Source organism: Copadichromis virginalis, linkage group LG4 (genome assembly GCF_057382275.1).
Source record: "Copadichromis virginalis isolate Kocher_CV1m ecotype Utaka linkage group LG4, C_Virginalis_male_GT1.1, whole genome shotgun sequence".
In the NCBI taxonomy this organism is placed as follows: Eukaryota; Metazoa; Chordata; class Actinopteri; order Cichliformes; family Cichlidae; genus Copadichromis; species Copadichromis virginalis.
Genome location: NC_140621.1, coordinates 19246688 through 19260247, shown reverse-complemented (window position 1 = coordinate 19260247; position 13560 = coordinate 19246688). Strand labels below are relative to the sequence as shown.

The 13560-nt window shown below is 38.1% G+C and overlaps 2 protein-coding genes across 3 annotated transcripts; both read left to right on the top strand.

The window, feature by feature from the left end:
* The first annotated feature begins 283 nt into the window (after window positions 1-283).
* Window positions 284-8207, top strand: LOC146711247 (uncharacterized). Of its 2 annotated transcripts, none has more exons than XM_085454021.1 (2): window positions 284-528; window positions 6047-8207. In XM_085454021.1, the coding sequence occupies exon 2, from the start codon at window positions 6048-6050 to the stop codon at window positions 6975-6977; it is 930 nt and encodes a 309-aa protein (XP_085310147.1). In that variant the 5' UTR covers window positions 284-528; window position 6047; the 3' UTR covers window positions 6978-8207. The 2 variants fall into 2 exon arrangements, with proteins under 2 accessions (XP_085310147.1, XP_085310148.1); XM_085454022.1 differs by lacking the exon at window positions 284-528 and adding an exon at window positions 856-1122.
* A 1899-nt stretch (window positions 8208-10106) lies between these two features.
* Window positions 10107-12336, top strand: LOC146711246 (uncharacterized). Its single transcript, XM_085455413.1, has 3 exons — window positions 10107-10160; window positions 10254-10397; window positions 11504-12336. The coding sequence occupies exon 3, from the start codon at window positions 11505-11507 to the stop codon at window positions 12324-12326; it is 822 nt and encodes a 273-aa protein (XP_085311539.1). The 5' UTR covers window positions 10107-10160; window positions 10254-10397; window position 11504; the 3' UTR covers window positions 12327-12336.
* The last annotated feature ends 1224 nt before the right edge of the window (window positions 12337-13560 follow it).

The following is a 13560-nucleotide window of genomic DNA, read 5'->3' as shown; positions in this document are numbered from 1 at the left end:
ATGAAACTCAATTTTAGTTACAGTTTGAGATAATGAAACTAAAAGTCTGAGTTGTAACACACACAATCACATCTTTCTATGTATGAATGATCTCAAAGTTATTATATGATGACAGTAACTATAGAACGCCTTTAAATAAGGAAACTTGAATGACCAAACAAATCATACAAGAAAACACTGCCACTGAATAAATGTGTACACTATTTGAAATTCATTTGTAACCAGCTCCTATATTACAGACACTACTGCAACCTCTCACCCTACAGTGGGGCAGACACGCCCATATTCAAACTTTGGCCATAAACTTGCTCATAAAATGATCAATAATTTGCTTTCACGTGACTGTTAAACTAGAAACCCTTAAATCCATGATGGCGTTGCTCTTTAATAGCCTCATCTAAATATCTGGATTGTCAACATTCATCTTCGCCACTAGCGGAGCTTATTGCTCTGGTTTCATTTACCAGGAAAGCAAAACTTAAAGGGAGTTACGACTGTCCTCACACAAACAACAGCAGACTTACAAAGGTAAGTTCTCTCATTTCCTCATGGATTCCTTTTCACTTACTTTCACTCACATGATTTTGCCCTAATGCAGAATTTATTCTATATTTAAAGATACAATGAAGTGGGTTTAACATGAAGTGCATTACACTGCACTTAAATTACAAGCATACTCATTCACATGAAAAATGATCTATAAGTCTGTAGTATTACTACAGTTTAGAAAAATGTCATAGTTTTACTTTCTGGCACAGGGAGAGGTGTGTATCATGACACCTGTTTGTTGTCGTGCCGCACGCACTGCTTTCGCTACTGGATTAGTTTTTCCGTTTTCAGCGTTTTGATTTCAGTTTTGATTTCGGTCCGGAGCCACTGGACGGCCAGTAACAACCTCGGTTAACACTGCTTAATTTAAATCATCGCTCCCTGGGATATTTTGGATTAAGGACGCTAGTGGCAAACTTGCTAACGGGTCATCGGGGTAACGCTACGAGCGCGTCTCTAAATATGGGCCGAAGAAAGGACCGACAGCTGAGGAAGGCGATGATATTAAGTCGCTGGAGTTTATGACAGGGGAGATTTCTACGGAGCCCCGCAAGGGACATAGGAGGGAAAAAAGTAAGATGAACTTTTGCGAGATAAACGTTTAAGATATTTTCAGGCGTGAATGTAGCCGTGTAAAATATCAAATATCTGATCGGTTTATCAAGACATCACATATTTGCAAAAGTGCTCCGACGTTTTCGGAGACGTCTGTTACCCACCAGCTCGAAGCTAACAGGAGTTCGAGACATAAATTAACATATGCCAGGGGGTGTAATATAAAAAAGTTAAATACATTCAAATAATTTGTAATTAGTACAAACAGTGGCTCTGCTATGCTCCAATCCCTCCATATTGTGGCCAATCACATGCGAGGATGTGATAATATCATTATGTGAAAAACAGAGAGGGTGAGAGACGCGGCAGTCTTCAGGTGAAGGCAGATGGATTATTCTGGTTTTCAAATTGGACAACACCTTCTTTATAGTCTGTAATTTATACAGTCATAACAACACAACTCAGGCCAAATCTATGTGCATACAATTATCTGAGAAACTTGATTTTTTTTTTAATCAAAATATAAAGGAGCCCACATGATTCTTGGAGGAGATTAATTACAATGATGCTCCAGACGATCTTATAGATAGAGTGCCAATAAGAACATCTCAACACTCAAAATTTAAAAGCACTGCATTTTTCTGTGAACAACTTGCAGTTATAGATGTATGGAGATTCTTCAACTCTGATACAAAAGAGTTTACCTGGAGCAATGCAAATAGATCTCTACAATCCAGAATTGATTTGTGGTTAATATCTTCTTCATGTTTACATTTTGTTTCAGAATCTTCTCATGATTTTGCTCCATTAACTGATCACAAATTGATCACAATTCACTTAGTTGGCAATAAACAAAGTCAAAGTAAACTACGTGGTTTTTGGAAGTTAAATAATAATTTATTGAATGATGATACATTTTGTAGTATAGTGGAAAAAACGGCAGAACAGATGGAAAAAACTAAAACTATATTGAACTTATGGCTCCAAAGAGACCTATCCATTTTTGGTAGAATCCTTTTGACTAAAGCTGAAGGTGTTTCCAGATTTGTGTATCCAGCTCTTTCCCTTAATGTGTATGATTCCACATGTAAAAATGTTAATAGCTTATTTGTTAACTTTGTATGGAAGAATAAGCACCATCATCTAAAAAAATCATTGCTTTGTGGACCTAAAGATAAAGGTGGTTTTGGCCTTCTGGACTTCATGGACCTGAACTATACATTTAAGGTGAAATGGCTAAAAGAATGCTTAAAATCTCCTGGATCATTATGGCATTTCATTCCACATAACATTTTTAGAAATGTTGGAGGTTTACAGTTCCTATTGTCTTGTAATTATAGTATATCAAAGTTACCAGTTAAAATGTCTGCATTTTATCAACAGGCATTGTTGGCTTGGAAATTATGTTATTCACATAACTTTTCTCCACATAGATCTATTATCTGGAATAACGAATGTATTACTAAGAGGAACAAATCACTATATTTGCAGAATTGGATTGATAAAAATATAATATATTTAAAAGACTTATTTGACTCTGAAGGCCAGCTACTTAGTTACAATGACTTTATTACAGAAAAAATATTCCCTATCAAATTTAAAGATTTTAGCTCTGTAATAAAGTCCATTCCCAGTGGACTGACTGAGTTGATGAAAAGCTACAAAACACAGAACACACCACATGCATCCGTTAACACTCTTTATATAAATGGTATTGATTTCTTAAGCAAGAAATGCACCAATAAACATATTAGAGAATGTTTGTATAATGCGAAGAAAATAACTCCAAGAGGGAAGTTTTTTCGGAATGCTATTTTTGATAATATCAACTGGGATAAAGCGTGGCTTGTTCCTTTTAGATTTTGTATTACAAACAAAGTTAGAGAATTACATTTGAAAATATTACATAACATATATCCATCTAACACGTACATTTCAAGATTCTGTGACATTGATAGAAAATGTACCTTTTGTAAAACTGAACTTGAAAGTGTTACCCATTTGTTTTATGGCTGTTCATATAGTGCTACATTTTGGAGAGAGCTTGAAAATTATATACTGTGCAAGACAACATACGAAATCAAAATTGAAGGGAAGAACATTATCACTTATTTTGAAACTAAAGAAAAAAAAATATGTGCCATTGTCAATTTTTCTATCTTATTAGGGAAATTCCATATATATAAATGTAAATTTCAAAACTCAACCCCATCATTTAATTTGTTTTTGATTGAAATTGAATATTACTTAAACTCTCTTAAATTAACTTCCAATAAAAAAGGTTTATCATTGATTGAAATTCATTCAGACATGTTTAACGAATGAGCTGTCACAACTTTCAAGTACAAAGTTGTTATGAAGTCTGTCACATCCCCCCCCCTTTCTTTTTCTTTATTTATTTATCCTTCTTATTTCATTGTACTGTATATTGTTACTCTTATTTGCCTTGTATGTCTACTGTACAAACTGAACTGGAATGACTGACTGTTCGCTTTATAATTTCAATAAAGTTAAAGTAAAAAAAAAGGCCCTGGAAAGGAAATACAGAAAAGAAAAAAAAAGAGAGAGACGTGGCAGTCGAGTGGGGCTGTCCTCTCAGTAAGTGAGTGAGACAGTAGACAGTGGTGAGGAGGGCCGTGCGAGTGCATCGCAAAAACACATAAATATGCCTGACACCCGTAAACAAAGCAGCATCTGGGTGCAGTTTAAAGACTTTTTTTGTCTCGGTCTCAGTCTTGACTTTGTCTTGGTCATGACTTGGACTGTCCTCGTCTTGATCTTGGTTTAGGCCAGCGGTCTCCAACCTTTTTTGCGCCACGGACCGGTTTATGCCCGACAATATTTTCACGGACCGGCCTTTAAGGTGTTGCGGATAAATACAACAAAATAAAACAAGTACCAGTACCGAAAAAATTAAAATTTATTCATAACACACGTGAAAAGACCCAGGAAAACCGAGTAACCGATAAAAACGATAACAAAATAACGCTGAAAACCGATAAAAACCCTGAAAACTATACATTTCACACCTGAGCCTCAACTCTCGCGGCCCGGTACCAAACGACTCACGGACCGGTACCGGTCCGAGGCCCGGGGGTTGGGGACCGCTGGTTTAGATGGTCTTGACTACAAGTCTAGTTCTCACCCACTATTTTCATAACAGTGACATGTATACATGTGTGTTGGTGCAAAAGTATGTTTATACACTGCATACATACATACATACACACACATATACATACATACACACACATATACATATATATTATAGATAGATAGATAGATAGATAGATGAAGTTGATTGGATTTACAGAAAGTGTACAATAATTGTTTAAACAAAATCGGGCAGGTGCATAAATTTGGGCACCAAAAAAAAGAAATGAAATCAATATTTAGTAGATCCGCCTTTTGCAGAAATTACAGCCTCTAAACGCTTCCTGTAGGTTCCAATGAGAGTCTGGATTGTGGTTGACGGTATTTTGGACCATTCCTCTTTACAAAACATCTCTAGTTCATTCAGGTTTGATGGCTTCCGGGCATGGACAGCTCTCTTTAACTCACACCACAGATTTCAATAATATTCAGGTCTAGGGTCTGAGATGGCCGTTCCAGAACGTTGTACTTATTCCTCTGCATGAATGCCTTAGTGGAGTTTGAGTGTTTCCGGTCGTTGTCTTGTTGAAAGATCCAGCCCCGGCGCAGCTTCAGCTTTGTCACTGATTCCTGGACATTGGTCTCCAGAATCTGCTGCTACTGAGTGGAATCCATGTGTCTCTCAACTTTGACAAGATTCCCAGTCCCTGCACTGGCCACACTGGCCACACAGCCCCACAGCGTGATGGAACCACCACCATATTTTACTGTAGGTAGCAGGAGTTGGAATGCTGTGTGCTTTTTCCTCCATGCGTAACGCCCCTTGTTATGCCCAAATAGCTCAATTTTAGTTTCATCAGTCCATAGCACCTTATTCCAGAATGAAGGTCGCTTGTCCAAATGTGCTGTGGGCGAAGAAAAGGCTTCCTCTGCATCACTCTTGCATACAGCATCTCCTTGTGTAAAGTGCGCCGAATGGTTGAATGATGCACAGTGACTCCATCTGCTGCAAGATGATGCTTAAATCTCTGAGACAGCTTTCTGTGTCCTTCCCCTAAACCATGACGGTGAACAATCTTTGTCTTCAGGTCATTTGAGAGTAGTTTTGAGACCCCCATGTTGCTACTCTTCAGAGAAAATTAAAAGAGGAGGGAAACTTAAAATTGACCCCCTTAAATACTCTTTCTCATTATTGGATTCACCTGTGTATGTAGGTCAGGGGTCACTGAGCTTACCAAGCCAATTTGAGTTCCAGTAATTGGTTCTAAAAGTTTTGGAATCAATAAAATAACAACAGTGCCCAAATTTATGCACCTGTCTGATTTTGTTTAAACAATTACTGCACACTTTCTGTAAATCCAATAAACTTCATTTCACTTCTCAAATATCACTGTGTGTGTCTCCTATATGACACATTTAACTGACATTTTTTATTGTAACAACCAACGATTTATACAGGAAAATAATGACTATTAACCCTCTCAAGGCAGACGTTGCCGATTTGCAACAGTTAAAAACTAACAACCTGATTACCCCACATACATATTTTATGAGTTTTTTTTACTCAGAAGTACCACTGCAGGACTTGGTTGTGCATTCGCAACAAAAAAACTAATTTGAGCCTGAGAGGGTTAACAAGGTTCCCCAAACTTTTGCATCCCACTGTATATACATGGACGGACGGACGGACAGTTAAAGCTGTCTTAATAATTAATATTCTATTAATCACAATATGCAGTCATCACATAATCATTTGATGCTTCACTTGGTCAAAAAAAATCATCTAATGAATGTCAGAATATAAAGTATGCATGAACAATAAAAACAGTGACTTCTTAAATCTCCACAGGATGAAGATGTTTGGAAGAATGATGAGCTGCTGTGTGGCTCTCCTCCTGACCTTCAGCTCTGTGTCAGCTGTAAGACGAAAGCTCAACTCAATCACTGATCTGAGGTCAGTAGGCTTTGGCCAGTCTGTGCCTGAGCAGAGCCTCTGGTTGCTCCACTGGTTTGCCAATGAAATTGACATTGACATAAACGATGACATAAGTCTGATCTTTGACCCAAATAGTGGTGATTATGGCTCACATCATTATCGCAACGATGAACAGCTGTTAGAGCCACCGCCGTGGGGATATCAGTACTACAGTCTTGGGAATATCCATCGAGAAGGATCGTTGCGACTTCCACATCATGTCTTCCAATTAGAGCACGAGGCCGGCAACAGGGCTCGGATCATAATCAGAGTCAGGGAGCCAAACCATGGATGGCGAACTTCACAGATAATAGACCGAGTCTATATCACACAGCATTATGGTACATCTGAATATCGAGGGACAGATTATGATCCACAATATACATATGAGATCACTGCTGACCTCTTAAGAGCGATCAGCAAGTTTTCCATGGACAGTAATGACATCAATTTACTGATGTCTCTCAGAGACCACTTTAGAAGCAGTGCTGATGACTCCCAGCTATCAGAGATGAGAAACACGTGGGGACACCTCGCTTGTCTTGGACTGTTGTTGTTTATTGTGATCCAGAAGAGCAATTCCTCTCACAAACACAACAGATGGCAGCCATCACAGAGAAGCAACACACTAAGTGATACTGTGGTCAACATCACAGAGAGCAGGCAACACAATGCTTTTGTCTCCCCAGAAAGCTTCAACTCTACTTTGCAGGACAACAACACCTGTGTTAGGTGTTTCTGTGTTGTGTTTGGTGTTTCAGTCATCTTTGGTCTTCTGTATCTGGCATACTCACTTATATATTAATTTAACTACAATCAGTGTCAACACACAGATTAAATAGAGCATTTTATTACAGTGTACTGCCACTGACTGCAAAACCCTTGAGCAAACCGTGTTTCGCCATCAGTCTTCCTCCTGCAGTCTTGATACACTCCCTTTTTTCTTTTCCTCAGAAGCTCAGCCCCTAAAGTCTTTTTCCTGACATTTTCCCTGCAGCACTGAAGACTGAAGTTGTCAATCCTTCTTGAAAAAACAGAGAAATTGGTATATTTTACACTATAATATTTATTGTCTCTATTATTGGTTTCAAAGTATCCATAAGATTGTTGAAAATGTAGTTTGTTTTTATTCAGCCAATTTTGTTCTGTCTATGCTTCCTTTAATAGAGGGTGGCTTATCATAACTACGCAGATAACACCCTGATTTAAGGCTGTAAGTGAGTCAGCTTTTTCGAGAGAAATTGCTAATTTATGGATTTATTTTTTGTTCCCCAACTTTCCCCATTTCTATTTTAATAATCAGCTAAATTTTTTAATTTCACACCACATCATCTCATATTTCATGACTTTCCTTAATAAGGGTTTATTAATTTTATAGTAAATAAACCCAGTTAGTTTGATCTCACATTGTGTGTGATAAAAAGAAAAATAAATTACAACCAGAACTCCATGTCCTAAGAATCAGTCAGCTACAACACTTTGTTACAACCAGTTGAATAACAGGAGTTGTTCCATTGTACACTTTGAAATGGTGTTTCCTTGCTTGAACTGAAAACCTTAAAGACTTAGATGCAAAACAAAACAAGAAGAGAAACAAAGGTTTCTCTTTAGGACTTTGTGAACTTGTTTTCTCCTTTTTAGCTTAATTTGTTTTTGTTTTTTATCTACATGAATCTTATTTATTACACTTCTGTAACAACACTGGCTCCCATTTCTGTCTGTTTTTTGTGCGCATTTTCTATTTTCAATGCATGTTGCTGCTTTCTTCATGTTCTATCTATCTGTATGTATCCCAAACAACCCAAATATTAGCGAAACAAACATCTTGTGACACATCCTGTGTTGGAATCATCAATTTAACTGACAGACGTTTTGCTGACTTATTCTTCTGTTCAATCAGGTTCAACAGCTTGTTAAGGTCTACAAATACTTTTTACACATTTAGATGTTTGCAGGTGTTTATTTGTAGACATGTAAATTACATATATTTTCCTCTACTTGGTCTGGAAATAAAAATTCTGAACAAAACTTTTGATTAATTTGTGTGTAATTTATTTGCTACAAAGAAAAAGAGCTGGATGAACATCCGACTCTGTGGTGATGCCATCTTGTTTGCCAGTGGGTGGAATGATGGACAAAGGAGCTGGATGAACATCTCTTCTTCTTTACGGGCAGTGGTGTCACTGGTGACGTCTGAAACCTCGCTGGTTCAGAAGGTGGTCTGAGCATTGGTGTGATTTATGAACATGTATAAATTTGCGTGTTAGCGTTCGTGTTGGGTTTTCATCTGTGAGACAGAGGAGCTTGATTTTAAAGAGCCAGCTGAAAGGAGAAGGGTTTCCCCCTGGGTGGAAACACTTTTAGCTGAATGTTACATATAAACATTACTACTAAAACATTCACAAGTTGGGTTTTTTTTTTTTGTTAAGTTAAATGAAACAAAATTAATACACTTTTAAGTATTTATTGTGTGCCAATTAACTGGGGCACAACACATCACCTATGAGTGTCTGTGCTGTGGGATACTGGTGCACGCCTGCCTCCTCACCATTATGTGAAAGAAAATACCATCAGCCCAATATTCATGAGCACAGTCACTGTCCCATCTTTTGAAAACACCACAACAGGTTTAACATAAACTTCTCATATCCTGTTGGATTTATTTAAACACTGAGTGAAGTCTTACTGACAGGTTTTTGACATTGATAGAGCTCAACAGCCACGAGGCCTCACAGGTGGTTGAAATGACAATAAAGGTTTTGACCAGCAGGGGGCGTGGTCAGATGAAGCCTCGAGAAATTAAACTTACTTTGAACCAGCTGGACTGAAAGTTTTAAGGTTTCATGAGGCTTTACGAGGCTTCATCTGCACACTTCTGACACCTGACCGGTGCCCACATACTACTTCATCAAGAATCATGGGTTAGAGCAGCTCAGCATATAATATCAAATTATTTATTTACTCTGAACAGCCCCATAAACAATGCCTGCAGTTACAAACATTCAAGGTTATGTTGCTATTGTATTTGTCGAACTAGTCTCAATTTTATTTAGGAAGGTTCCTAATGCTTGGCAGCAGGGCTGGACCCTCAGGGGTGGCACGTGCCATCCTAAATTAATCTCTTGGTTTTATTTCTTGTTGTCAGTAGCAACCGATGCCGATGCCAGAGCACATCGTGAATCAACACCATGGGCATTTCAGATTTTACACAACTATTATTTTGTCAGTGTGTGATGAATGAAAAGTTCCTGTTATTCACTTTGTTTATTACTTTGTAGTTTGGATGCCCGCAGGTGAGGTCTTTATCAAATGCAAAAGGCAGAAATTCATGTCCTTCACATTTTCCATTCAGTGCGCTATAATGGAGACCTAGCTGGGTTGTGTGTTTGACACCCCTGATCTACATTGCCTGTAAAGTTTTACAGCTTGGAGATGTTTCACGTGAAATGTTGTAAAGCTTACGGTTAGAAGAGGTTTAATCCTGTAACATTATGTTGACAGTTTCAGCGGCCGTGCGTTGTGACACCCTGACTCTGGCCCCTTTGAAGATTTTGAACAGCAAGTAAGCAAAGAGCAAATACCTGGAAAACGAACTCCTCTTCCCTTATGGTGTCAGTTTAAAGATGAATCAGTATAACAAAAGAAAAAACTATTTTAGTCCTTAATAAAGCTCTATGACATCAGTCACTGCTAAAGTTTTGACTTTGACTGATTGATTTAATGTAGACATACATTTAAATACATCTATGCCAAGATTTGCATTGTTTTCTTGGTGTCTCACAGATTTCTTAGAACAAACAAATAGAGTGACTGGACCACCTGGTGCAGGCAAATCCAGTTTACTTAATCTGTCTTAAATGATTCAAAGAAGGCGGAAATACTGGTTGAACTGGCTGACCCCTGGCAGAGTTCCACACAGCTGTCCAAGAACTTTCAAAACACAGAGGCGTGGTGATCGTAGAAGCATAGGTTCACTGTCGGCATTACAGTAAGTGCATCACAGTTTGTTTGTTTTTTTAAATTAGAAAAGAACTGTTAAACTAGAAACACTTAAATCCATGATGGTGTTCCTCTTTTACAGCCTCATCCAAATAGTTGGATTATCAGACTTCATCTTATCAACTAGCAGAACTTGTTGGTCTGGTTTCACTTACCAGGAAAAGCAAAACATACAGGGAGCTACGACTGTCCTCACACAAACAGCAGCAGCAGCAGGCTTACACAGGTAAGTTCTCTCATTTTCTGGGGAATTCATTCCAATTTATTTTCACTCACATGACTTTACCCTGTTTTCTAATGCTCCATTTATTCTACCAATGACAAAATATTTAAAGATACGATGAAATGGATTGTACTTTGTCCACTTTCTCTTAAATTGGAAGCATACTCATTCAAGTGCAAAATGATCTAGTTTTGATGTTATTGGTTTAACTTTCTGACACATGGAGAGGTGAGTATCATGAAACCACCTGACAACATAAATAAATAAAATTATGGGTTAACAGAAGTGTAATGGCTAAGTGGGAAAAAATAAAAAGATGAATGAAAAAGCACTCAAATATGTAGTTGTTTCAATAGATAGATAGATAGATAGATAGATAGATAGATAGATAGATAGATAGATAGATAGATAGATAGATAGATAGATAGATAGATAGATAGATAGATAGATAGATAGATAGATAGATAGATAGATAGATAGATAGATAGATAGATAGATAGATAGATAGATAGATAGATAGATAGATAGATAGATACCTTTTTTTAGTCCCACGAGTGGGAAATTTCATGTTAAACAATTTGCTAATGGCTATAAATATGTCTCAATTCTTTGTTAAAGAATTATTTAGTTTGCTTTGTTTAATTAATCCTCTGACAACTTATTGTTGAGCGATCCTTCCCTGTTTATCTGAAGCTCACGTTACAGATACAAGTTATTAGTGTGATTTTCTCTCTTTATGTCACAAAGTTAAAGCTGTTTGAGAAAACCACATTTCTTAATAAAAAAGCCTCTCGTAACAATTAATCAAAAAAGTAACTTTTGATTTCAGTTGAAGAAAGCAAAATTTTAAAATGCAATTCGAACCCATAATAGATGGTATAAACCAGAGAGGAGAAAAACAAGTAAAACCTGTTTCAGAGTTTGTGTGGCTGAATGGCTATCAAATTATAAACTAGGAGTACATTAAAAGCTGTCTTAATCATTAACATCTGTTAATATGCAGTCATGACATAATCATTAGATTCATCACTGGTGAAAATCATGTAATGAATGTCAGAATATAAAGTATGCATGAACAATAAAAACAGTGACTTCTTAAATCTCCACAGGATGAAGATGTTTGGAAGAATGATGAGCTGCTGTGTGGCTCTCCTCCTGACCTTCAGCTCTGTGTCAGCTGTAAGACGAAAGCTCAACTCAATCACTGATCTGAGGTCAGTAGGCTTTGGCCAGTCCGTGAATGAGCACAGCTTCCGGTTGCTCCACTGGTTTGCCAATGCAGTTGACATCAACATGAATGGTGACGTAAGTCTGACCTTTGGCCCAAATAGTTTTGATTATGGCTCACATCATTATCGCAACGATGAAGAGCTGTTAGAGCCACCGCCGTGGGGATATCAGTACTACAGTCTTGGTAATATCCATCGAGAAGGATCGTTGCGACTTCCACATCATGTCTTCCAATCAGAGCACGAGTACGGCAACAGGGCTCGGATCATAATCAGAGTCAGGGAGCAGAATGTGGGACGGCGAACTTCACAGATAATAGACCGAGTCTATATCACACAGCATTATGAGACCTATGAAGATCGACAGACAGCGTATGATCCACAACATACATATGAGGTCACCACTGACCTGTTAACAGAGTTGAGAAGGTTTTCCTTGGACCGTGATAACATCAACTTACAGTCTCGCAGAGTAGTCCAGGAGAACTATTCCTCTCACGAGTACAACAGACGTCCGCATGATGTGCTCCAGAGTTCACAGAGCCATCAAAACAATGATTTTTTCTTTTCAGAAAGGTACAACTCTAATTTGCATTTCCAATCTCAGGACAACAACACTTGTGTTTATTGTTTCATCTGTGCTGTTGTGATTGTTGCTTCACTTGTTTTTGGTCTTCTGTATCTGTCATACTCACGTAAATAGTAATTCAACTAAACTCTTTTTTTTTTTTTTTTTTTACTTTACCAAACTGACCATCCCAGCCTTGCCGTAATGGTCCATTTGATTCACCTTTTATTGTTTATTTTATTTTCACTTACTGAATACGGGACAGACTTGACTGGGGGAAAGAAGGGGAGAAAGAAAGAGGGAAAGAGAAACAGCTGAGAAGAGGGACGGGGGAGAAGGGCAAAAGACAAAAACCAACAGAACGGGCAGAGAAAAAAAATGCATATATCAATCACCTGGATCACCTGCTGAGAAAGAAAAAAGAAAGCAAGCAGAAGAGAACAAGAGTAATAGAATAAACAACATCACAATGATATATGGGAATATGACAGTAAATACTAAATGTTAAACATTATTGTGCAGCACATAAGATCAACAGAACACAGTGTGCTTTGAGGTAGGAGCCAAAAAGGGTGTAGTTTGTGGGTGTGATCACCCGTGTGTACACCTGTGAGCATGGACGCGCTTGTTTTTTGTTTTTTTAAAAGGTTCCTTCATGTAATAATCTGCTAGAGGGTGTGGGGGGGCCACAGCCCCGTCCTCCAGGGCGTGAAGCAGGTGTGGAGGAGATCAAAACTCCAGACATCCAGAGGCCTCAGCAGCCGCGGAGCAGAAGCCAGGGGGAGTTGCAGTGACGCGCCCGTGAGCTCCGCCGGCAGCCAGCTGCGCCTGAGTGACCGAGCCCAACTAAACTCAATGTCAACACTCATATTGAATTGAGCTTTTCTGTTTTGCCACTTATTGCAAAACCCTTGAGCAAACTGTGTGGCATCGTTCATCTTGTTCTTCATGTCCTGCCAGACTTTTTCCCCTCAGTCACTTAGCCCCTGCAGCCTTTTTCCTGGTATTTTCCCTTGTGAAAAAGACAGAAATTTACATATTTTTACATTATAAGACAGTATAATAATTATTCACTTTATTCTTGGTCTCTATTTATTCTTCAGATAGTTGAAAACCAAATTAGTGAGTACCTGAATATTAATAGCTACCATGAAATCTTCCAATCAGGCTTTCATCAGTGTCACAGCACAGAAGCTGCTCTCATGAAAGGTGTGAAATTATATTTGGTATAGTAATGCTACTTCTTACCACAATATTCAGTACTGTTGATCATAATATGGCATTATCATCTCACAGGAATCATTCTTAGACCATTTAAATCAAACTTAGAAGGTGGGGATTGTTTACATTTTGTCTCTATTGACAAAGC

Bases quoted from the DNA above. Each gene is read 5' to 3' on its own strand.
- LOC146711247 (XM_085454021.1), top strand. From the start codon at position 6,048: ATGAAGATGTTTGGAAGAATGATGAGCTGCTGTGTGGCTCTCCTCCTG.
- LOC146711246 (XM_085455413.1), top strand. From the start codon at position 11,505: ATGAAGATGTTTGGAAGAATGATGAGCTGCTGTGTGGCTCTCCTCCTG.